General features: G+C 39.9%; 1 protein-coding gene across 1 annotated transcript; it reads right to left on the bottom strand.

Annotated features, from left to right (window-relative positions):
• Nucleotides 1–185: 185 nt before the first annotated feature.
• Nucleotides 186–25,716, bottom strand: TOMM70 (translocase of outer mitochondrial membrane 70). Its single transcript, XM_065062311.1, has 12 exons — nt 25,419–25,716; nt 16,508–16,681; nt 15,113–15,239; nt 10,867–10,976; nt 8,840–8,988; nt 7,509–7,716; nt 6,795–6,929; nt 5,518–5,625; nt 4,715–4,831; nt 3,972–4,069; nt 3,346–3,468; nt 186–2,347 (listed from the first exon to the last, which is right to left on the bottom strand). Exons 1-12 carry the CDS (start codon nt 25,662–25,664, stop codon nt 2,194–2,196), a joined length of 1,749 nt encoding a protein of 582 aa, XP_064918383.1. The 5' UTR covers nt 25,665–25,716; the 3' UTR covers nt 186–2,193.
• Between the last annotated feature and the right edge of the window lie 1,262 nt (nt 25,717–26,978).

Below are 26,978 nucleotides of genomic sequence, written 5' to 3'. Positions count from 1 at the left end.
GAAAGCAATGAGAAATAAAGCCTGTCAGTTCTCATTTTTTCTTAAAGGTTGAAGTGAGAGAAGATGACAGGGAGTCAGTCAGCACTAGTTCTTCCTAAATTCAGAGCAACTTCAAATACGTACAGGGTGCACCACTGCAGAGAACACTTTCATCAAAATCTGCTCTTATAGATGTCAGAGAGAGATACTTGAAGGTAATATTTATTTTTTCAGTTTACAGGTGATACGTCATTTACAAAAAAAAAAATACAGACAATGCATCCTTTCAGTGCAGTTTCAAACTAGTTCAAGAACAGGCAAAAGTCTGTGATGATTTGGAATGCTAGTACTTGACAGCACATGCTTTTTTCCCTTAACTGATTGAGTGGGGTAAGGAATGAGGTACAGGTAGGGTGAGGAGGAGAAATTGCCAATGAAAATAAGGCCATGCGAATAAAAACTCCTCAGGAGAACAGGTCACATCAGTCAGTCTGGCATATTTTTGTTCTCAGGTAACTGATGCTGAGACTGGAAGTTCCAGAAGACATTTGACACTTGCTAGTGCAGTGCCCTTAGAAGCTGCCAGTACCTTCCAATGCCTTCAATTCTACACCAACACTATTATTTCAGATCACCTACTGAGCTAGCTAAAATAGAATGATTAAATCTTTATGTCTACTCTCCACCATTTGATTTCTCAACTGTAGTTGCTGGGAGAAAGGAAGGTCAGGTTGAAAATACAAGCCGCTGCTATATGGTGGCACAACTAGAGAACAAGACAGTTTGACCACAGCATGGTTCATTTCTTCAAAAGATGAAATACATTAGACAATTCAGCACAAGCAAATCTATTATTTCAGAATGGAAAGAAGCCCAAATTAGTGTATCATAAATTAAGCTACATCAGTTAAGTATTTGCATGAGGTTTATCCAGCCACATCAATCCAGGGAGAGGCAAGATGGACTGACTGACTTCCATACCAGAAGGATCAACCCAACACAACAGAGCCCTCTGTGAAGTTCCTAGCTAGAAGAAGATGGTTTATACTAGTATTTAGTAATTTGCCGATCTGCTATTTGCAGAACAGTTGCTTCCTTCCTACAGTATTTGTAACCTTGGACAAGACAGGGTCTAAAGAACAAGGAAACCAGCACAGATTCTAAATCCATTATTTGAAGTTTTAGGCTATGCTTTGTTCCTTATTTCACTTAATCCTGCAAAATGCTATTACAAGGAGCAGATCAGAACATGGCCATCTCTAGAAAATGAAGAGAATTTGGACAGTTTGTTAGCTGTTACATTTAAGCTAGAGTGTCAGAGATTACAAAGATTATATGCAAGCATGACCTTACCTTGGCAGCTCTACTCCCAGCAGTGCTTCCTGTTCCTGAAAGTCCCTCTGAACCCTCCAGAACACCCTGCTGTGACAGTCAGGTGAGCACTGCTGCACAGGAACACGGCCTTTCTTCCAGCAAAGCTTATGCTGAAGCAGTGTCACCCGACCTCCTTCCCCAGCCAACCTCTGTACTAGCTTTCCTATCCGGTACTCTAGAGCTTTCTGGGGTGAGGATAAGGACTATAAAATTAATTGCCTAATAGCTGCCACAGGACTATTTCTAAGTAATTTATGCAGAGGGTGGGAGGGGCTTTAAGGGAAGATTGTGCATGCTTGCATATATTTACAGGGATTCTCTCCACATCTACTGACTTAAAAAAACCTGTCTATTATTAAACAGTTTGAAAATTATTTTTTCCTTTTAGCAAAATTAAAATCAACCCTCAAGGATTAATTGCATATAAAAAGAAACCTATTTTACAGCACTGACTAATATTACCTTTAAAATCAACAGGAAAAAACCCACATGCTGTAATATTGTTTGATAAAGCAAAAATCGCCCACAACATAATCACCCAAAATGAACCAGTGTGAAGTTTTTATTTGCATGGCCAAAATATCTTCCTTTTGTTCCCCTGCAACTTTGTTTCCCTTAACACATTTTAAGGTTTTTGCTGCAGAAGGAACAAGATGCAACACTGCATACTTCCTTGAACAACCACTCCCACAACATCTAAACATTTAACAGATGTAGCAAATGACAACTCCACGAACGGAAAAATCTATGTTCCACCAGTCAACATGGTCTGCAACAGCGTCTTTAGGGCTGGCTGAAGTGGGCAACTTCACTTTTGAAGGTCATTTTCTTCTCATTTCTTTACAGTGTTGGTGGTTTCAATCCATACTTCTTTGCAACTTCAGTCTGGGCATAGGCAGCATCACAGAGTGAGTAGAGGTGGGCCATCTCCATTTCAGATTTGGCCAGGTTGATAGCTTTGTTGAACATTTCAATGGCTTTATCCAGATTACCCCTGAAATAAACCAAAATGTAGTCCAATTAAGGCTGACAGAGCAACCTTTTCATCTCTACAGCATCTTTCTTTCCTTCAGTACTTACACTCTCCACTACTGACAGCTTAAAAGGACTTCTGGAAGAACCACCATGAGAACTTGCAATGACAATGAGCAAACTGAGAGAAGTTGTTAGCAAACCTAAGCAACTAGGACGGCTGTTAAACCGCCTTCCTCTGAAAAGCACCCAAGGGTGGTAGTGGGAAATAAAACGTTCTCCACAGGACACCATGTTTACTACAAAGATAATGCTGGGACAACTAAATGAACTTTCATGTCTCATGAAAAGAGTTTGTATACTTAAGACAAAAACTAGCACAGGCAAGAGTTCACATTACTCAAATAGAAAATGTTTGCAAAATGTCTCATGGCAACAGTTTGTCCTTTTGATGGCTAGATATGTAAAAAAAAGAACCAAACTCAACTATACTCTCAGCTACACCCCAAACTTTTGCACAATTCTACTACAATGCACTGTTACGGAAAAGTGCATTAGTCTTTCCTCTTTACACTGTGAACTTGTAAACTACAGTTCTGTTGGGATTAAACACAAATTGTCAGGCTTGAGAGTATAGCTCAGGATCCTCAGTACAAATGGTCCAACAAGATATGTTTAAGGACTACAAAAGATACACATGAAGCCTAATAATGACTACAGAAGTCACCCTAAATGCAGAAAGGATGTATTTAAACATACACAGATTCATCTGCCTGTTGTTCAGTAAGTATGAAATTGGTGAACACAGTAACTTGTCAGACTATAAAGCAGAATTATGCCATAGAGAAAGGAAGGCTTTACCTCAGAGTTACGCAACAGAAATCAGGACTTTGGGTAAGAGCTGGTCTTGCGCAGCACAGGGGAGAAGATCTTAAGAAAGACTTAAGATCGATAAGGAAATCTAAAGGACTTCTGTGATTTCAGAACTACAAAGTCTTTAACACTGCAATTCAACGTTACCTTTGCACTTCAATCGTTCCCATGGTTTCATACGCAAAATCACATTTGTTATCAATTTCAATGGCCTTGCTTATGAGTTCTAGCCCTTTGTCTAAATCTTGCTTCCACTGGAGCTGAAGTAAACTAGAAGAGAAGGAAAATTTAGAACAAACTTCCTCACATACTCCTCCCAACCCCCTGATCACAGAAACACAAAAGAAAATCCCCAAAGTATTTGATCCTAATGCAGGGTAGACAGTAACTTCACGGTTTTTAAAAACTTTTATGTGAAAGTCATTTCAATAAGCCACGTTACCAGTTTAGTGACTCTAAAGAAAGGTAAATTCCTCCCAAGACAACTTGTTACAAGCTGTTTTGTGAAAGCAAAAACTTCAGCACAAAGCTGAAGATAGGGCTAAAGTAAAAGTCAGATTTATTCAAGTAGACACTCAATTAGGAATGAACACTAATGAAACTCCACTGCAACTTTACAGTTTAGTCAAGAGAAACCGTAGAAACAGCACTAAGATATTTTCAAAAAGTTATTTCTCCTGGCTAAGCTTCTAAACACAAACATTCAATTCATTCTGATCCATTTAAATATGCCAACTGCCCTCGACCAAAAGGATCGCAAACTCAATACATACCCTTTATGAACATATGTAGTGGCATTGTCCGGCTCAAGCTCAATGCATTTATCATACATTTCATCAGCCTTGCCAAACTGCTGTTGATCAGTTAGTGCCTGCATCAGACGAGAAACCTGTATGTCAATACGCAACCAAAACATGGACTCTGTGCAGGGCTAACACTAATTAAAACCACATTGACAATGTGAGATTGGATATAGCTCTCTTATCATAGAGCAGGCCAGGCACATCAGTTACCAGAGTTAAGTTTCAAAATGGAGGCTTTTTAGAAGAAAGCTGGTAGGCTTTAAGTGCACAGATTACTGATGACAGTACCATTTGTAATGGGAGAACCACAAGCAACATGCTAAATGTACTGCAAGCAAAAGCCATTCTAAAAGTCTGTACCTGCAAGTCACAACTTCTTCCTTTTTCAAATACATGTCTTTCAACAGGAAATGCATCCATATTGCCTACCTACTTAAAATCAGAACATCTCATGCTTTGAACTAGAACCAGCAGTACATTTTCTTAGAGGAGAAATTAACAACCTCTGTTACAAGAGTACTCAGAACACTCTGCTTGATCAGTACGCATCATTTATAGCAAAACAAAACTGTTAGCTTAGTTCCACACATTTAACTCCCAAACTCAGAACTTATTCTCAAAAATCTTCATATATTATTTGAAGAAATGGATGTTATCCAAGGTAAAAGGTGAAAGAGAATGCAGCATTTTCTTTAAGAGAGAAAAAAATGTACCTGAGCATAGAGTGCATAGCCTTCAGCACACTTTGGAAATTTTTTAATGACATCTTCAAAGCCTTTCATGGCTACTTGCACAGGCAAGGGATTATTTCCTGTATAAGCTTGGCGATACTATTCACGAAAAAGGAAAAAAAGAAAAAAGGAAAAAAATGAAACACCACCACACACACAAAAAGGCTCATTGGACCTCTAACCACTTCCCCAAGAGACGCATGCATCATAGCAATTATAAATTCCAGAAAGTGACATGCCTCTACATCCTACCCAATCTGTTTTTAAGAACCTACCATGTATTCAAGTCTCTGGTAGAGTGGCCTTGGGGAGGAGAAAGAAGGAAGCCATGAGGCCTGATAGCTGCCAGTAGCCTCCTCCTATTTCAAAAGCCTGGAAATCCCAAGCCCAGGTTCCCTCCTTGTTCCCACTATGCAAAGCTGTCCTCAGAAGAATCCCAAATGCAGATGCATCGTACTAGCTTGAAATAGTTTGTTTCCAACTTCCATAACATTAAAGTTTTATTTAAATCAATTTTCTGTGATACAATTAGAATGAAGATTTGTGTTTGTCTACCACAAAACAAAAAAATTACCTACTGTTTGAGCAACAAACATTTCAAAATGAAAGCAGCAAACACATACTGCAACTGAAGAAACTGTTGCATTATTTCTTTACCTTATTATTATATGATATTGAGATGTTTGTTGCCCTACTTTTCCATTAAATTGAAATAAAACAGAAACACGTTTTCCAGAACTTTTAAAAAGTACAAGCACCCAGATAAACACCAGCATGTTACCTACCAGAGCGAAACATTTCTGTGCTTGAGCCAAGGCAGAATCAGGTCGCAATCGGATACATTCATCAAAGTCTTCCACGGCCTCTTCAATTTGGTCAAGCAGGATTTTCAGCTAGCCAGAATGAAACAAAATCCTAATTCTGCATTCAATCTGTGCTTCAGGCACTTAAGTGATAATTTTATTAGTGTCAGTTACTCATATCATCTCCAGTTCAGTTTTAGAACTACCTAGAAACCTACAAAACACATGACCACATGACGTAAAATAACAAAGCCACCAGTGAAACTTTGGCATCGTGCACAAAAAGGTAATGTCCATGAGTAGGGACTGAGAATGCCTGCGTTTTAGACTGTTGCCATTACTGCTTTAGCATTATGTCCAGTCTCCAAATTCATGCTGTATTTTCTCAAGTCACTTTGCCTTGCTCTAGTTAATTGCCTGAGGACTAGTTAGATGTTGAAGCATTTCAGCTTTCCCAGCTTCTATTTCAACTTTTTTTTTTTTTTACATTCCTATTCCTCCACAAGAGCAGAGCTCATTTCATCATTCTCCTACTTTACTGTGAAGCTATTTTAAACCATTAATTGTCAATCTGCAGAAAGCTTTTATTCCATTCAATCAACACATAACACCATTCTTATTTCTGAGCACTAAAGACATCTAATGAATTCATGGAGAGAGGTACTTGATCTGTGGAAGTCTTCCTTACAAATACAACTTAGCATACCTGCATAGGGCAGTGTTTCCTTTTTCTTCTAGCACCTTTTATACTACACGTCTGTGGAAGCAGGCCTCCCTAGGTCTAGAAATTAGTTAAGGACACAGCAGCATCACAAGCCAGAGATGGATGAGCTGAACAGATGCAAGTCCAGGCCTCAGTGCTGCAGATTCTGCGTTATCAGGAACACACGTTACATCCGCTCTAACAAAGTTTCCTTCCATGCAGATGCTGCTCTGCCCTATCAGGCCCCTTTCACAGAGCAGCTTTTGTCCGCTATAAATGTATATAAGCCCTAGTACTTTTAAGCCAGAGTTCATATTAATAGAGGGCTGAACCTCTGTCGCTTTGTGTTCTTTCCTACAGCTACAGAAATAAACTGCTGCTGCCTGACCTGTACCTGCAAATTAGACTGTCTGTTTATTCTGCAAGAGTTCCAAATCAGGAGTTCATGTTTCTTCTGTCACAAACAGTATGTGTCTCCGATGATGTACTGATCATTTTTCTTTTCATTTGTATTGAAATATTCAAGTATTGGGACAAAATCTCTAATGTTTCTTACTTGTCCTCGATGGTGGTAAACATCTGCATTCTGAGGATCAATATCAGCAGCCATGTTAAAGTCTTGAGTGGACAGCACAGGTTGCTGCTGCTGCATATACATACTTCCTCGTTTGATCAGAGCATTAGCTCGGAGCTGTAAAAAAAGTTTAAAGAAGCATTAGCCACTCTAACATGCCTCCAGATTTAAGGCTTTGTTACAATTACAGCCAGGTTTTTCATCTGACTAGTTTTTCCCACTGATAGATTGAATTCATTCTAAGCAGGAATACATTTCATAGTGACTCTAAATGAATCAATTCCTCTCATTTCAAATATGGCAGCCTGTGCTTCCATCTCAGTGGATTTACAACTCCCCAAAAATCCTTTAGAAGACAGGCTCCCTATGCTTACAAATAGATCAGCATTCTTTGAAGCAGCTCAATATGCAAGTACAATTAATGTTTTTTCTCTCATTTATGAACTGATTTTTCAGACTGGATAAGGCTCTAATTCATTTAACTTCCCTCGTTCTTTAGTTTGTACTACTTAGCACAGCTGGCTCAAAAATGAACAAGTCATTGAAAAACAGTTTGTCAGGAATAAAAACACAACATGGTAAATAAACCAGAACACTCCCATTAACGTATCTGAAACCTTGGAGAAACAAGCTCTTGAACTATACTCCAAGTTTATCATTTACCCCAACTACAACCCCGCTGTGACAGGTTCTTACCTTCACATTTGCATCTTCCATGCTGATGACCTGATCCAGGTCCGGTTTGGCAGCATTTGCATTGCCAATAAGCAAGTAAAAAGTAGCTCGCAAAAGCAAAGCTTCTGCCATGTATTTTCCCTTTGCTTCAATTTCTTTTGTGCATTCACTGATAATTTTGTCATAGTTCTCTTCTTCCATATATTGTTTTGCTCTCAAATAGCCAGAGCTGTAAATGACGTAAGAATATTTATACATGCATTCACTGAACACTGCAATTTCAATTCAGACTTTTCATTAATCATAACAAATACTAACTTTTGTTATGCTGTGTTACAACAGCAGCATTATAAGCGAAGTTACAAATATTCCTGGATGGAGCCATCACAGACTGAAAACAATTTAGACAAAACCTGCCAAAATTACATTGGAAATAAAGAAGAAAAATCTTTTAAAGCTCTTGAACTTGTTGAGCTTCATTTCTTCCTTGAATTTTTTTTTCACATTAAGAACAGAGATAATATCTGACTTAAAACAAGAGGGCTGGGATGGAATTCCAAGTCAGAAAAGTGAAATATTAAGCATAGCAATGTGCAGTTTGTATGTGTAAGAAAGGATATCACAGGAAAAATTACAGTTGGCATTGCCTTGTCCTCAGCTAAGCATCCTGGATTCAGTGGATTTGCCTGTAATCATGACATTCTACCTTACGTTACAAAAATCAAATTCATAACACTGTTTTCAATGATTTCCATACTGAGAGCAATGATATCTTCCAAAATTGAACTAGAAAACAGCATAGTAAGTTAAAGCACCAGCTATGTGGTGTTGAAACTCCACTCCAAAAAGGAAAAAACTCAAGCTTTTCTTTGTCAGAACAAACCTCTCCTTTATGTGCAATTTGATTCCAGAAACACAGAACACCTTTCAGCCCAGTTGCTGTAAACTCCTAGTTTTCATTAACAGAGCTTGTCTCCTCCCCTCCAATCCAAAGCCCAACTTGTCCTCCTCAGAAACTCTCCTTCAGTATAAAACATTCCTTTCTCCAGAAGCATCGTTTGGCACTATCCAGTCCTCCCATCTCCTAAGCTTTACTATGGTCATGTAGTAAATATTCAGCACATCTTCTAAATCTTATTGTCCTTCCTTTGTTTAGTGGATCAAAGCCACCTCCAGTTTAGAACTAAGCAGTCAGCTTTCATAAAAGTTTCATTTTTAATACTGTTCTCACTTTATTACCACAGGATCTCCCATGCCAGGTACTATAAAATAAGAGCAAATTACACCAAGCAGTATGTAAAAATCACTGAAAACCTAATTCCAAACAATTCCCAACTGTACTGTACACTCACTTTTCTTTTACTTCAGAAGCCTCTCCCTCCTTATCCTTATCTTCATCTGATTTCTCACCCTTAAGCAAAGGTTGAGAGATTATATCATCTGTGAAAGAACTGAAGTAGGATTTAATGAACTGTGGTGAGGGCATCAGAGGCTCACGATTCTGAAACAGAGAAATGTAATTTCAAGTCATTAGATGCTAAGATTGGCTGGTTAAAATGGATATGGATAAACAAATGTGATAATAATAAAAAAAAAAATCATTCACTAAACAACCAATGTTTGACTTTCCACTATCTCATTTGATAGTCTGATATTTTTGATTTGTTTGACATTTAGGGATTATTTAAGCTTCAGATCACAACTCAGTACCCATCACCAGTAGAAATAAAATGAAGAAATCCAAGAGAGGAGGAAGGATACAGTATCCTTCTGCATGTGTGACTAAAAAGGAGGACTCTTAGGATATCATAAGACACTGGGCAGTTGTACTAACCCAGTATGTGTGCACATAAACTGAAGGAAAAATGCAAGCTGGCAGTTTAAGCATGAGCTTACATTCAACTAGATTCTGAACAGCACTTGACCCTTTCCTCCAACTTGTCCAAGAGAAGCTGCTGTCTATCATTCCAATGAAGACTAATGAGGCAATATCCTCATTCTACATAGAGCTTGGCCTAGATACCACACATTTTACTTGAAATCCCAGAAGTAACACCTCTGAGGTACAAAATCCTTTCTACAGCTAAAAAATATTTCTTATTCAAAATGAACACTGCATACAAGAATTACAATTCCATCTCTCCTACAAGAAAAGTCTGAATGCACTCTTCTGAATTTCTCTATTAAGTTCTATTATAACACTGCCTATTGGAAGCACACCTATTTTATGATGCTACTACCACCACACTAATAGCACAATTCATTTTTGCTACCCTGACATCACACATTTACCCAAATTTCTATAGGGAAGAAATTCAGCATCTCAAAACCAAGGTGGATTTCAGCACTTCAACCATCACCACAAAAAAACAAGCAAGAATGTTTTAATACCTGTCTCAACTTTTCTGTAAACCTACAGCCACTTAGAATGACTGCTCCTGACTAGGCCTGTACTTCCATAGTTCTCTTTTCTGCAGTTTCCAAACATTAACACAAAGACGTCTGATTGCCAAAATAGAAAAGTACAAGTATGAGCACCTGTTTACAGAAATGGAACAGAAACAGCCTGTGACTGAATGTCACAAGGAATTTGTGGTAGCTAGGAGATGAAGGTGCGTTTCTCGAGACAGAATGAGGAAGTCTGACCACTAATAAGATGATGTATTTTTGCACTGCATTGTTTTTTCTTAAGCAATACTTTTTGCTTTTCTTCTTTTAAAAACAAACAAACAAAACAAAACACACACCCAACCAAAAGACAACCCCTAACCTTAAACTAGTATTATTTTGCCACTTTCTAAAAACGCAGGAATTCTGCTATCAACTTAATCTTTCTTACACAAAATTTCTCTTTATGAAACCAAGAATGACCTGGGGAAAAAGCCATAAATCATCATTCTTCTTATTTAAAGCTATTCAATACATATGGAACCAACATTTTTACGCATATTATTATTTATAAACCTTCCTATCTCAACACACATGCCTAATTCAACCACCTGATGTGCAACAGAATATTAGGCTACTGCTGTTCCAACATACCCTGTTTTCATTGTGTTGCAAGTCCAGAAAAGCCCTGTGTGAGGCAGCACACCAAACTTAAGTGTCTCCTGAATGTCACAATAAATTTGATTATTAAAGAGAAACAATTATTAGAAATAGGCTCTCTTGCCTATCGAGGTTTCAAAAAGTTTGGACAGGTCCCAAAAGAAAACCTAAGTACAACAGTAGCTTTGTACAAAACTGTTTGTATCGACTCTTACACTTCAGCAGATGAAGACAGTAACTTGCTTACAACAATAGACAGAATGCCAAAAATCAACATTTCAACCACCAGTCAGGTGAAATCAGAATTTATCAGCAATATCACAAGTCCTACCTTGTATTTCTCTTTGGCCTTTTCTTTTCCAAGGAGTTTAAGAACTTTATCAGCTAATAACATACTTTGCTGGTTCTGGAAGCCTTCTAAAATGCAGACTGCAGTGACATCTAGGAAACAACACACAAAAGTGACACTAAAGACAAATTTTGATAGTCACTGGAGTACATTAAAATATGCCACTAGTACAATGAATCACTGTCAAACTAATAAATGTCCTCTCTGAGAATAAAAGCCTCCATTTCCAGTTTGCTGTATTTACCATGTTTTCCAAGATACAAATTTGTATCCAAAATGATCTCCTTGTGATAAAAGGACTTCATGACAGTGGATGAAAGAAATTACATTTATTTTTATCACATTTTCAATCTAGAGATGAACACTGTTGTAGGAAAATAAGAAATTAGGATTTTAGGCCTATATCAGTGTTATAAGCTGTGCTGCTAAGGCTGCAAGTCTCAGCTTGTCCCCTGTATAGTCCTGACCCAGAACCACGAGCGTGGTTACCTTATGCTTGCTTTGTACCCTTAGTTAAGACATTGATAAATGCTATTCTTAGGGTTGCTGATTTCTCTGCTAGACTGGTGAACTATGGATAACAAATGAGACAGGTGGAACTTCAAAAGAAGCTAGCCCTGCGACCTGATGACCTATCGTTCGGTACTTGCCAAGAAAGAAGAAGTGGAACCCGCAGACCACTGGAACGGAAGGAACCTGAGGATATCGACAGTGATATCGACAGTGATAGACAGTGATAAATTTTGCTTAGTTGCATAATACCTGTTAGAACCCTATATAATGACTAGTTATACTGCTGTATGATTGTCACTCTCTGAGGAGGTGACCCAACGCTGCTGTTCCTGTGAATCTTCTACAATAAATACTGCTCAGAGTAACCCACAAGAGTTCGATTCTCTACCCAGCGCCTACCTACTACCTTTTTCAGTTGGCACCCCAGATGGGACTCGAACCCACAATCCCTGGCTTAGGATTGTAGGTTGGCGCCTACCTACTACCTTTTTCAAACACACTTAGATGAACAGTAATGTATACATACATATAGATGAACAGAAAATTTATACATCCAGCAGAGGCTTTCAACATTTTGAAACTTTGGAGATAGTAATGATGTTCCAATTATGTTCACATTAAAAGTGTTAATACGGATTCTCTTATGGGACTGGTCCTACTTTTCTTTTAAAATTCACATTCAGACCAATCACATCTTGCTTCTTCCTCAGTTTAAGAAATCTTCCTATATTATATTTCAAATTTTTTTGTTCACCTCTGTGACTTTGGAATGGTGCAACTTTAAGAGAAATAGTTCGCTGGCCTACTTGAAGTGCTAGCCCATATCATAACACTTCCATTCACACGTAGAGCCTCTGGAAATGCTAACCCATTGCTCCCTGCATCACGCTTTGGAGTGTGAAATGTGCTCTTACGGTGCATTCTCATTACTTCTCTGGATCCTCTAATTAATGTCATACTACCATTGTTTTTTACTAATTAATTAATTCCTACTTAAATATTAGCAAAGATGGACTCAAGATTCAAAGAGTATATGGTTTGAATACACCTGAAAAGCAAGTGTCTTCCCCTGGAGTAAATACGTTTTCTGTAATCCTGCAGCCTATAGGTACTATTATGCCACCATTTATACAGACACTCCCCACAACACCAGCACAGTCAAGAAGCACATCGGAGTCCCCAGGAAAATACGCTACACCCAGAAAGACCGTAAAAGAGAGTGTAATACTGTACTATATCACCTTAGCAGTCACGCTTTGCCTGAAGCAGCAGCTGTAAACCAGTGCCCAGAGTCGGCTGAGGCAGCAACATCTTCCAAATTATACTGCCAGGGATCACTGGAGGGTTTTTTTGCTGGTCATGGTGGGTTTTTTGTTTGGTTTTACTTCCCTTCACTACACAGACGTACCCTATCTCCTGGGATTTTACTAGCCATACATGGTTGGCAGGTAAAAGCAGTATTCTATTTGAAAACCACTGTCATTCAGAAAAAGCAGGTAATTTTCAGATCAAATAAAAATCAAGGTTGAAAATAATTGTAACAACCACTACTACTATTAACATTACAGAATCACAGAATTACAGAATGTTAGGGATTGGAAGGGACCTCGAAAGATCATCTAGTCCAATCCCCCTGCCGGAGCAGGAACACCTAGATGAGGTTACACAGGAATGTGTCCAAGTGGGTTTTGAATGTCTCCAGAGAAGGGGACTCCCCAACCCCCCTGGGCAGCCTGTTCCAGTGTTCTGGCACCCTCACTGAGAAGAAGTTTCCCCTCATATTTAAGTGGAACCTCCTGTGTTCCAGTTTGTACCCATTACCCCTTGTCCTATCATTGGTTGTCACCAAGAAGAGCCTGGCTCCATCCTCGTGACACTCACCCTTTACATATTTATCAACATTAATGAGGTCACCCCTCAGTCTCCTCTTCTCCAAGCTAAAGAGACCCAGCTCCCTCAGCCTTCCTTCATAAGGGAGATGCTCCACTCCCTTGATCTTCTTTGTTGCCCTGCGCTGGACCCTCTCCAGCAGTTCCCTGTCCTTCTTGAACTGAGGGGCCCAGAACTGGACACAATATTCCAGATGTGGTCTCACCAGGGCGGAGTAGAGGGGAAGGAGAACCTCTCTGGACCTACTAACCACCCCCTTCTAATACACCCCAGGATGCCATTGGCCTTCCTGGCCACAAAGGCACAGTGCCAGCTCATGGTCACCCTGCTGTCCACAGGGACCCCCAGGTCCCTTTCCCCTACACGACTCTCTAACAGGTCGTTCCCCAATTTATATTGGAACCTGGGGTTGTTCCTGCCCAGATACAAGACTCTACACTTGCCCTTGTTATATTTCATTAAATTTTTCCCTGCCCAACTCTCCAGCCTGTCCAGGTCTCGCTGGATGGCAGCACAGCCTTCTGGCATGTCAGCCACTCCTCCCAGTTTGGTGTCATCAGCAAACTTGCTGACAGTGCACTCTATTCCCTCATCCAAGTTGTTGATTAATATATTGAATAGTACATTAAAAATAACTTACATTTAAAAGCTATCCTACCATGGCAGGAACACTTGATCTTTCTCAGGGATTTATCATGTATCAGTTTATCACATCTATATAAGGTTTAGATTTCATTATAGCACACTGGAAGTGCAGCTGTTGGTCAATTAGTGATCGCAAAGGACTACACTAAATCACCTTAGTCCTTTTCTAGTGACTATGGTCTTACAGGGCAGAAAGGCATTCTGCCAGCAAATAAATGGATACATACATAAAATTTCCATGTCTTATTTACCTTCTAGTTTAGCAGACCTAATTCTTTGCTGTTATACATAATGAAACTAATTTAACTGTTAGATTTGCCAGTCAGAGCACTGGCTTATTTTCTCTCTTTCTTTAATAATAAGCACAACTGAAAATTTCATTTGCCTTTTAATCTTACATGAGCAGGAACAATTTCAGTTGATGAAATTTAAATGGATCCTTTCAAACAGCATCCCTTAGTTCAAAAGTGCCCTCAGACAACACACCTGACCTGCAGTACTCCTTAATTTTCATGGCTTCTCAGTCACATCTTCCTGACAGTTCAATACATGTTCTGTTAGGAACAGTATTTGGAAAGATTTGACACAGTAGTTTCTGCCAAATACACAGTGTTAATATTTTTTAAAATGTTTGCTTTTTAAAAATCTGTTCCAGTTTCATAACAATTACACAGCAGAATGCTACTGAAGCTGTTTTCCCTTTTAATACCTGCCAAATGCATTTAAATGACTAATACTCTCATTTCTGACCATGTATCTCCACCTGCAAAAACACCTTGGTTTCTGTAGTAGTTCCATTTCTCTAAAACAAACAGGGAAGAAAGTTTTTTACAGAGTAGAAGCAAAATGACTGTTGTCTGGGTTATCCACTCAGCATGTTACACGAATTCTATTCTAAAACGTGGTAAGTTTCTTGGAAGAAGAATACCTTGAGTGGCTGCACCAACTTCTCAGAAGCTATTTAAGACCTAAGCAGATGCCAACTTGAAAAATGGGAAAAGGCTTCTTCTTAGAAGAGAAGAAAATCTATTTGTAGGAGCTATGAATGGTTTTAAATAAATAATTCTGTATTACTATAGTTGCAGAAGTAAAAACAAAACAAACCCAGAAGTTATCCTCTCCAAAGTGCCTGAGCTAGTTCCACTTTTAAATATAAATATACACATTAAGAGACACTCACCTTCTAAACATTCCTTCTTATTGTCTAGCTTCTCATGAGCTTTAGCGCGTCTGAAGAGAGCTTTTACGTATTTAGGATTAAGCTCAACAGCCTTTGTGCAGTCTTGTGCCACTTCTGTCCATTTTTGCTGTGGATAGGAAACAAAACAATGAGAAAGTCCCTACTCAGCTGCGTTATATTAGCTTTCCACTACCAACTCCAGGGTCATGCCCACCTAACAGTAGCTGCAGTTCCAGGTCTCTAGTTCTACCTGCTCACTTCTATTTCTGCAAGTTTCTCAGTAAGAAACTGCCAGGCACCACTGGAAGCCACCTGCACCAGAAGAGCCAAAAAACAGAAAAGGAATTCCTACAGAAAAATGAAACCAGACAGTTGTACAAAGCACATGGGAGAAGATAATGAGTTGATGCAAAGATGCTTGCAGGAAGCAACATTGGGACTGAATGACTGGTACAAAACAAATAGAAGAAAAAAGATGAATACATAATGAAAACCAACAAACAAGTTTAATGAAGTGCTAAAACTTTTTTTCCTAAATTTGTGATTTCCATTTACTACACCATGTTACTATAAAGAGATTATAAATGCATATGTAGCAGTAGAGCCGGTCAAGGGTATTAAGAACTAAAAATCCATTTATCTGTAATATTGATTACCAAAACAGGCTTTTCTAATAACTGAAAAAGAAAAAACACATACATTTTGGATTCATTATGGCATGAAATATTGTTATAAGTAGTATTTGATTAGACAAGAACTGTTTTATCTATTCTCTGACTTTCAAGAACAGATTTCTCTAAACATACAGTCTCTCAATTGATACTTCAGGCTGTACAAAGCCAATTTTTCCACGCCTTTATACAGTTCACCAAATTGACCTCACAAGCAAATTTACTGATACCATAATAAGCAACTCTGGTTGACTTCTAAAACTAATATCAAGTATATTCAGCTACCAAATAAATGTTACTTTTGCAGGTGCAAAATTTAGGTTGTGGGCTTTAGTAGGTTTTTTTTGTTTATTTTTGAAGTAGCGTTTTTCCAAAATGTTTGGCCTTTCACCTAACAATTAAAGAAACACTCTAGTCGAGAGAAGCAAAATTAACTTACCTACAAAAAAATTGTACCAGAGGATGAGAAATGGAAACCTTTTCTTACAAGAAAGGGACACATAAGAATTAAATAAGAGACACTGATAATACTTAACATAAAACACTTTTATTTATATGTGGAAAAGTATGATGAGCTAGTGAAAAATAACTGCACACACCAGCATCTTGTTGTGAAGGCAGAACATATCACCACCTGGGATCTAACAGTGGACAAAGGTAACAAAATACACAAATTATAACAGAACTTTTTGGAATAAACACATAATTATCTTTAACTTCTTACCAGTTGTTCATAGGCAGCAGCTCTATTTTGATAGAAGGTAGAAAGATCAAGGTTTTTCTCAGGAGGGCACAGGCTGATAGCCTCCGTGTAACACTGAATAGCTTGCTCATATTTTCCTGCTTTAAAATATTTGTTTCCTTTGTTCTTGGCTGCTTGGGCTCTATCAAGAGGGCTCTGAAAAAGGAAGTGATAAGTCAGTTCCAATAAGAAAAGTATCATTGCATGCAAGCTATGTGCTTAAGGGCTGAGTTTCAAAGACATAAAATGGATCTGAGTGGCAAAGTCCACCCTCCACTTCTGAAAATCTCCCTCCTTCCATTTCCTGGAAAAACACAACAGATTTTCTTTTGCTAATGTAGCAGATAGGAGACAAACTTTTCAAACTATTCACTACAATGGTATTAAACAATGCAGTGATTTATCTTTGGACAGCTAAAGAGGTTTTAATATTGTGTGGCCAGTGACCAGAAGAACCAATGAGATAAGTTACTTATCCAAAGACTAAATATGTGAACACAAGAAAGCCCTCAAAGCAATTTAAATAGGATAATTTTCCTAGTGAAATACATTTAGCCTATAAGACCAGAGCTGACTCAGCAGATTAGGAATTAAACATGGAAAACACTTCATGGAAAGACCTACTGAGCAAGACAAATAAAACCTATATGGAAAACAAAGCTGTTTTGCCTTTCATACACTAGACAAACTATAGCTAACTCCTTTACAGCTTTGCATGACCTGCTTCACCCAAGCACTAACACAAAGCGCTGGACCATCACAGTCTGTAATTTTTAGCAGAGCACGGAAAACTTTGCTAACCAGCCTGTGACCCTGCTAAATGAATCTTTACATTCTGCACCACCCATTGATCATCTGCATTTCTGCAGAAACCAACATTGCTACCTGCAACCCTTAGACATACAGATCAGTTATCAAATATTGTGGTTTATAATGAATCAGATACAAAAACCCCCTCTTTATTAAAGGGGTATGACCCACATTCAAAAAATACAGAGCTGCAAAAGATCCTAACATTAATCTTCTGATTTCTGCTCCTCTTTCACAGCCAAGCTTCAAGGATCAACATTTTGGAGCACTTCAGGCTAACCTGCCAGACCAAACCAAACAGAGGTGTGAGCACATATGCCATCCTACCAGCCCCTCTGAGGAAGGAAAGAGTACAAGCTGGGGGCAGTAATGCCTTGTAGAGGATCCTGCAGCTATTCTTCATCTCACCTATTGAATCACGCACACTGAAAAGATCATCTAGGATTTGCTGGCAATTGTAAATGCTGCTCTTTGGCCATACTTCTGCCTCCTCTCCCCTCTCAACCACCACCAGCATCAAAATACACCCAGATTGCTGTAAGACACACTTAAACGCATCTTTGCAGTTCATCAGCCTGTTTCACTTAATGTCCATTCATTTCACACCAGTCTCATCATTCTTAGCATCTAAATGATGCTTGAAACTAAAAATCCGAAGCAAACTCAGGAGTTGCTGTACAACCCCTCTGTTACAGCCTGGTTTCCAATCATAGCATGAGAGAACCAGATAATGGGTGCCAGCCTTAGTTCTTACACAAAAATAGGCATCCAAATAGAACAAAAGTATCCTACAGGCACTCTCCTGAGGAGAGACTCAACAGTGAAACCATATAAGGGAGAGAATTTGTTCAATATCCCTGCTGCCAGAAAAGCTCTTCTCTCACAGGTCACCAGTCACTGGGATTATAGGAAATCAATCTGCACCACCTCCATTGTTCATAGAACGAGATAATCTGCATCACTTTTAGATTTTTTTTATATTATTTTATGTCAAATTGATAAAATATTAATTTCAACACTTTTCATACACTGTGTTTAACTCCATGGATACACAAACCAGAATTAGAGTGCAATTTTTGTTACTGAAAGGCAAGTAACTGTGTTTGAGGAGTTGTTTCTTTAAAACTCAACCCAAGTTTGAAAACATTGCATTTACTTCAAGTATGTCCTAAATTTAGCTCCCAATACAACAATGCTTCTCTTTTAACAAAGGAAAGGCTTATGCATATCCAGCAGACAAATGCAAGAAAGTCAGCCTGAATTTTTCCTTCTGCATTTCTAAAGCAAATGGCATTATAAATGTCTCTGTGAAATAATCTACAAAATTCAGTGCTGTTCCAATTTACTTGGTACAAAAAACACAAGATGAGGGCCAAGTTGAAGCATTCAGACCTCTGTTCCTGGTATGTAGGTTGTTTAAAACTGCAGAGATTAATCCTATGCTACAGCTAGATTACTACTTTATGATCATTGTAATTCTTTTAGCTCAGGGAACATATTACCCCACTATGCACCTCAGACTGACCAGTCTGTCTCCTCCACCTTATGCGCTTTGACAGCCCTGCACCGCAGTCCCTGCATGAAGACACATGTTACAGGTGAGCACTACTGGGTAAAATCCAAATGCAATGACTGCTCCAGTGTCAGGTGTGGGATAGGAATTCTAACTGGAAGCAAGAAATCTGTAGTTGTGGGGCTGTCACTGGTGCTCTGCTGGTTCTTGGGAAGCATGAAGTCTTCAGAAAAGTCGAAGTGCATGAAACAGGGACCAAAAACTTCAGAGAATCCAGGCATGATGCCACAGGAAAACCACTAAAATTAGTAACTTTGTTATCTGAATAAGCTTTGAGTAACAGCAAGGACCACAGATCACACAACCAACTGTATAGAAAAGAATCACCAAATACATGCTAACTCCACAGTTACTCTCTGATCTGTGCATTGCATTATTCAAGAAATTTGGAGGTAGGGAGTCAGGACTTAGAGCACAACATGCTATCATGCAATAAAGTCAGCAATAGTGCCCATGGCAAGAAAGAAATCAACATTTTTTTTGTTTATGCTCCCTTAAATGAGACTCCTAGCCTTTAGATGCTTTATCTCTGCAACCTTAGTCAAACTATTCTGCTATAGTCCTCAGTATGCATGCAATACTCTGTTGAAATTGATAGCTGCCATTTTAAACGCCAAGGCTGATACAGCTCTGTATCATCAATAAGCCCATTTTGATAAGGACTTAGATGAAAAAATAGTCTCTTAGTATCTCATACCCACAAAAAATGGATCCCACATAGACTGTACAGAAACCATGCACCAAAAATAACAAAATGTATCTATGTCTTAAAGCCCAAAAGGTCATAAAACACAACGCCAAGTTTTAAACTCCATGTTTGGTTGTTTGTTGTTTTTTTTTTATAATGATCCCCATGAGATTTATTTTCTTAGCAGTCATGAAACTCTTTTACCATAGAAAACATAGCAGAAAATAGTGGATTAATTTACAGCTTTGGTATACGACTGCTAAACTCATGGAACAAAACAAAACTAAATATACAGCTTTTAACTCTGTGAAATTTTTAAGAACATTTATAACCTTTTTTTAAAATAAAACTACTTAATTTCTGTTTAAGTTACATATTCAATTTAACTTACTGCAGTATAACCTGATGAAGCCAAAACCACTAAAAACCTAAGTCTCACGAATCTCTTATTTTGCTTTGGGACTTTGTTGTTGGGGTATTTTTTTTCCGTTGTTAGGGTAGGTTTGTATTTTATTTTTGAGATATTGAAGAACTCGTGTCACATTATATCCTGCATTACCTTTTCATAATAGCATAAATAAGAATATGAAAATTAATTCTTAACATAAGATCAGTTTGAAAGAGTTTGTCAAGCCTTAGATTTAACCCTGACAAAATTTTTAAGTCCCTGCTCCTCAGCCCTCCAGTTCTTCTCAACTGCTACACCGAAGATGTAAACAAATAAGAAACTGATTATTCAAGCAAACTTCATGTACCTCATGCACAAGTAATCAAAACCCCTCACATCTTCTTCCATTTTCTTGCAAATGTAATATCTAGGTATTATTTTCCAATTTCACTGCCTCTTCTCACCTGACCCACTGCCACTCTGTGTAGCGCACTGGATATTTTTTGTCCCAGAGAAGAAGGCCCATATGGAGCAAGAAAAAAACCAAGCAAACCAGCTCAATAAAAGGAATGGAAGTTCATAATCAATTAGCTGCCAGGGCAGGATAAACAAATAGCTCAGAAGTTATCTGCAGTTACATAAAAAAAATCTCAGTACTTAAGAACTGCTTTTAGCAACCGTTCACTAACAAGTCTTAAACAGAGTTTAAGCCAAAGGACACTGGTGTATTTGACAAGCACTCCCTTATCTAGGTAACTAAACAAGCAGACTGCTAACTGTCTAAACACTAGGCGACACTGACAAAAATTTCTTAACCGTTACTTTAACCTCAGCAAATATGTTTTCCTCACAAAATGTTCAGCAACTCCATTCAGCCATCTTAATTCATCAACTAAAAAAAAAAAAGGGGGGGAGGGGGATGCAAAAAGCCCTGGACTTTTTTCCTCTGCAAGTGAGAGGACCGTCTTGATGAGATCAGGTACCAAAGAAAAGTATTGTTTTCCAAATACGTACTGTTACTGAATACCTATCTTACCTCTTTTTTTGACTAACATTCATCTGAGTCTTATCTCAGACCTATACTGAAAGGTATTAATCAAGTATAAATGGCTTTAAGAGCCTCCTTAGTACCAAAACCACTACAAGAAAAAGTACAATCACATGAGTTTAAGATGTAAATTCAGAGCGCAAGCAAGGACATATTATCGTTAGAAATAATTAAGCTCAAGTTTACAATACAACCTGTCGGCATTCTCCATCAGTCACCTTCCTTTCAAATGAATTTGTCATTCACACCAACTGCAATTAAGTGAGCAGCACATGAGCTGCCAAGAGTCGAACAATTGTTCTACTGCTATTACACACAAGTTTAAGAGTTTTCTACACCTGTCCACTACAGCTGGTATGAAACACAGAAGACTTACAGTAGGTCGATAGTGAGATTTATTAGGCAACGGGTGCCCAGTACAACAGAAATGCCATTTTATGTACTTTGCTTAGATCAATTCAGGGTAAGTATAACGTAAGTATATCTAGACAAAGGGGTTTCATTCATTCATATACTGATCTAATGACACAGCAGTGAGCTAGGCAACATTCAGCAACTACTACTAAAATAGATACTGGAAAGAAGCCATATTAGTTCGCTGCTGATCTTGATATGTGGCATCACACAAGCCAAGGATTTTGGCCACGTTCACCCACCACTGCACTCAAGGAGCTCAGAGGAAAATGTGCAAAGACAGTGAACTGCTATGAACCCAAAGAGCTTTGTCTGTAATACACAACACCACACGGATTCAAGAGTCTCTGCTCAATGCTCCCTCACACACCAAAACCACAGGGTTAGCCTACAAACTTGCTAAAGGTGTTAAGAGATGAGATTTGGACTATTGCAGACTTGCAAAAGTAAATGATTTCAACTTAAGGAGAAAAAATACTGAAGCAACCAACACATTACCTCACCGACTAACCAGTGCTCACTCCTGTCAGACAAGGAGGGTGTAAACTCACTAAGTTATCACAGAATAAGTAAAAAAACATGAATCAATGGGGTATCAATTAATGCAATAAATGCAAAGCAGTTTCCTCCTCCAACATGTTTGAGTTACACAATGTTCACTACAAACTAAGAGAGCATGTAAAAAGCAACTTCTGTTACTGACTAACTAAAACACATGCCATCTAAGTTTTAAGAAACAATGACAACTTCTGTAACTAACAGATGCAATTTGACTTCCCAACCTTTGAGAAATCCATAGATGTAGTTTTATCATTGGCACTTAACTGGTCCAATAATACCAGTTTACTGTACTGCTGAGGAGGTGTGCTTACAAAAGAAGGAATCTCAAAAGCAGTTCAGCTTTTCCCAATATAGCACCTATGCTAAGGGCTTCTGCCAACACAACATCAGTCACAGATCACACACTTGACCAGTGCATCTATGCCAGGAGAATCCTTTAGTGCGGACACAGCCTGAAGAAAAAATGTGAAGCCTCTGCAGCAGGTAAAAGAAAAGCCTGAACTGCATCCAGAATAGTAAGAAGTCTGAATAAAGAATAATGAAGACTTCAGACCCTACATATTTTCAAAGAACACAAAAAATTCAAGGTCTTGTCTTCTGAACCAGTGAAAGGAGCGTCAATTGGACACAAAAGCTGATTTAATGAAATGCACAAAGAACTCTATGTCCTAAGTTACATTTCTGAGTAAAACAAAAGTTACCTCACACAGGCTGTTGGTAGCCTATTCGTTATCGACATCCATGTTTTCAAAAATAATTCCCTCATGCTTATAAACTGTGAAATGAATTACCGGCTCTTATTGCTGTACAGATTTGCATTTGAAATCTTACTGAGTTTACAAAAATACTCCACCACAATAGAAAGGCAGACCAATAAAATGCTTCTAGTTAACAAGTAAAGCCTCTGCCATGGTTGTATTTTCAATCAAGGGTGCTGTCAATAACATACCTCATGAAATATGCAAGGAAACACAAAAACTACATGACATCACCTCTTCGAATATGAGGAATGGGAAGGCAATCCTACCCACACAAAAAAAGCAGTCAAGGGAACCTGCAGCCACATTAATTTTCCTGCTGCAACCATAGCTTCAACAGTTAGATGATCATCTCATGTAATAAGGCAAATCTGATACTATATCCTACAGTTTTCTTAAGTAACATCCCTCTTTTCTTTACAGTAAGCAATGACACTCTTCAAGGAATTCTGGATCATACCAATCAACAACGTCCTTATTCTTAGATGTGTAAAGGCTTCCAGTAATTTAATTTGTGGAGCAACCTGAAAGAGTTAGACACACGATATTTTAAATCAAGTGAGACAGAAGTGTTTTAAATGTTTTAAGTGCTTGCTTCAAGTACAACTACAGAATTACTATACACTGCTCAATGGTATGTTCCACACTCCAGAACTACAATCAAGAAATCCAGAGTTAACATACTAATAGCAAAGTCACTGCAGCTACACAAAGGTCACAAGTAGCCTGCAAACCAGAGTTCACATGTAGCAAGCACACTGTCATAAATACACCAGATGCTGTTTGCAGCCACAAGCCAAAGTTACCACAGCAAACAAAGTTTGAATGTGTCCTCTGTACACTACTTGTTCAATACTGCTACTCATGAACTAACAAATCACTGCATCCAAGTAACTTCCTCAAGGCCCAGCACAGACTTTGTGGCTCACTAGGCTTCCACAAATGCCCGAGGCTACCTATGATTCACTACCTATGGAAGTTGTCACCCTCGTCACCACTCCCATGTGTTCCTGCCACTGTCTGCCCACTCACGCAACACTAGTCTTTGTCACTGAAATAATCAAGGCTAAAACTGACTCCTTCCGTATCTCCAAAAGCTGAGTTTTTTTCGCTCCTGATCATTTCAGACAAGAAGTTTAAACTGCAGTCTGAAAGTTCAGAGCATTTCAAGTGGTACACAAGATATGGAGAAGAAAATGCAGTAATATCTTAATGGCATTTTATTATCAAAGCAAATCAGTTTGCCAAATCCACCACTTTAAACATGCTTGCCAACTGCAACCTCACCTCAGTAATACACTGTGACTGTCACAATACATCTGTGATTGCAGATGTGCAGAAAGGGCATCTCAGAGGCATTTTTCTACATACAGACATACAAGAGAACCACTGATCAGATCTGGACCCTGGTTTTCCATGTTGTCCTTCAATTTTTGTATGACCTTTTTATCTGAAAATTTTCAGAATGGTAATTTACAACCGCATAAGTTTTGAAGGCATATCTGTTTAGGCAAACTCTACTCTGAATTGTCAGCTTCATGAACTGCATGGCTTTTGTATTTTCATGGAACATACTTAATTTTTTAATTTTTTTTTTTTTTTGTTTTATTTCAACGCTGCTGTGCCGAGCATCTCAGACTAACACAACACAGATCAGATTTCTTTTTTAAAACACTGTTCTTGGAAGAAACTTGTTCACAGGTAGTCTACACCTCAGAAGCAGCACATTGTCAGATGCATACACATCTGCTAACATGTACTTCATGACAAAATGCATTCAGTAACACACGTTCTCAAGTAGAACTACCTGGACTGGACCCAATACATGCAGCCTGTACAAAGCAAGACCAGCCACAGCAAGACGAGGGAAAAGCCGTGAAAACAAACTCCTGGCTATGAGCACTCCACAGTCATAGAATTACAGAATCATTTCAGTTGGAAGAGACCCTCAGGATCACCAAGTTCAACCATAACCCAACTCTAGCACTAAATCACGCCTCTAAGAACCTTATCTATGCGTCTTTTAAACACCTCCAGGAATGGTGACTCCACCCCCGCCCTGGGCAGCCTGTTCCAATTCTTGACAACCCTTTCCTTGAAGAACTTTTTCCTAATATCCAATATAACGCCCCCCGGCACAACCCGAGGCCATTTCTTGTCCTGTAACTCACTACTTGGGAGAAGAGACTAACACCCTCCACGCTACAACCTCCTGTCAGGTAGCTGTAGACAGTCACACGGACCGGCCATGCAGACGCGTTGCACTGAGCACGCCGAGGATGCCACCCGAGCGCACCCGCCGCAGCGCGGCTCCAGCCCCTCACACGCCTCTTTCCAGGCCAGGATCGGGACGCTCTGACAGGTGCTTTTTGGACCGGGACAGTGGCCTGCGTGGCCCTGCCTCCCACAGACCGGGTATTTCGCTCCAGGCGGCCCCGCCAACGCCGGAACACCCGCCACCCCAGCCCACAAGCTCAGGTTCCAAAACCCCACGCCCGGGTGGGTCGGCGGAAACGAGCCCCGTCCCTGCCGGTAAAAGCGGCGCTTCTCCCCTCCCTCCACTCCCGCAACGGCGGGGTCTAACGGCCGCCACGCGCGCGCGCACGGGGCGGAGGGCAAAGGTCCGCGCCAACGGCCGCTGGCGCGCGCTCACCGTCTCCTCGTGGCCGGGCCCATCGAGCTGCCCGCCGCCGCCACAGGGCCCTGGGCTCGCCCGCCCCTCGGGCGTCTTCCGCTCGCTGGCGCCCTTGCCGCCCCGGCGAGCCGCCCGCCGTCCCCACAGGTAGAGCGCGCCGGCGCCCAGCAGAATCGGCGCCCCTAGCACCAGCGCCAGCTGCCAGCGGGACAGCCCCGTGCCGCCGCCGCTGCCCGCCGCCTCCACGGGCTTCGAGGCGGCCATGACGCGCTCACACCGCCGCCCGCGGGAGGGGAGGGGAGGGAAGGGGTCACCGGACACCCGGGGCACGCCGGGAGGGCACGGGTCACGCAAACACTTCCGTCCGCCGCATCGCCCGGCTCGGCTCGGCCCCGCCACCTGCTGGAGTGGCGGTGTCGCCGCAGGGCCACCTCCGTCCCCCGCAGCGGCGCCCCCGTGTGAGGGTGTCCCGGGGCGGCTGGGTCCGCGCCGTACAGAGTCGCGCTGGGGTTCGGTACGTGGTTAGCACCGGCCTGAAAAGTCTGAGTGTGTCTTTAGGCGCGGGTTTATGTTGTGCAGAATGAGTTTCTGGAGTACTAACGTGTAGGAGTGGTGCAAAGTTTCTCTGACTTTGTGCTGGAACGTTTTGAAGCAAAATTAGCTGTGCTATAAAAGCCATTTTTCTTCTAGTTATTAATTGAAACTGTCATAGAAATAATTTAATATGCAATACTAGAGTTTTATATATGCTGTATTATATGCATTATGTGTGTCTGTGCCTACTTAGCATCTTTTCCTGTAAGCAGAGGACACTTATATTTCTGTATCCACTTATTTTCCTGGAGCACTCGCTTGAGGATTAAAAGGAGTCATCTTTGATACTTTTTTATACTCATATAACACTACTCACCTTATTTCTAGAAATGTCGTTGCAGGTGGCATGGAAATGGAAGGAATATGTGTGAAGACACATATTATTGCATTGAGGGAAAAAAAAAAAGGACTGAAAAGAAAAACAGGGGTAAGACTGCAAAGCAAATGCCTCAAGAGCGCAACTAAAATTTGCGCTGCTGGACTTTGAGTTAATATATCTTGGTGCCTGGTAGTAAACAGCTTAGCTGTGTCTTCCTTAATTTATGGATTATTACTGTTCACATAAGCATATTTTGCCAAAGCTGTGGGACAGCCTCTCTCCCACTTTTCCCTGACACCTGTCTCAGCATGGCAGAAGCATCTCCCGTTCCACCCAACAGGCTGCAATTCTGTCTCACATGTCAGAAAAGAAGAACCTTAAACCATACAATAGAAATTACGTATCAAGAGGTCGAGAGCTTCCTGCTGACACAGCCTAAATTCCACCCACGTGATGCTTCCTCTGAGCTAGAGTAGGCCTTCAGATGTACCTTGCCTGTACAGATTGGTAGCCTCGAGGACATGAGTCAAATTTAAGCTCTCAGAACATGGCCAGGAGCATGTTTCCACACCTGGAGAATCAGCTTGCACAACCTTTTTATTGCTTCAGGTGTCTTTTCACTGAACTGTTTTGCAGGTATTCCTCTCACTTCTGTCTGTTTGTGC

This window comes from Columba livia, chromosome 1 (genome assembly GCF_036013475.1).
Source record: "Columba livia isolate bColLiv1 breed racing homer chromosome 1, bColLiv1.pat.W.v2, whole genome shotgun sequence".
Taxonomy (NCBI): Eukaryota; Metazoa; Chordata; class Aves; order Columbiformes; family Columbidae; genus Columba; species Columba livia.
Note: the sequence above shows the minus strand (reverse complement) of the source record. Positions and strands in the feature narration are given on the sequence as shown.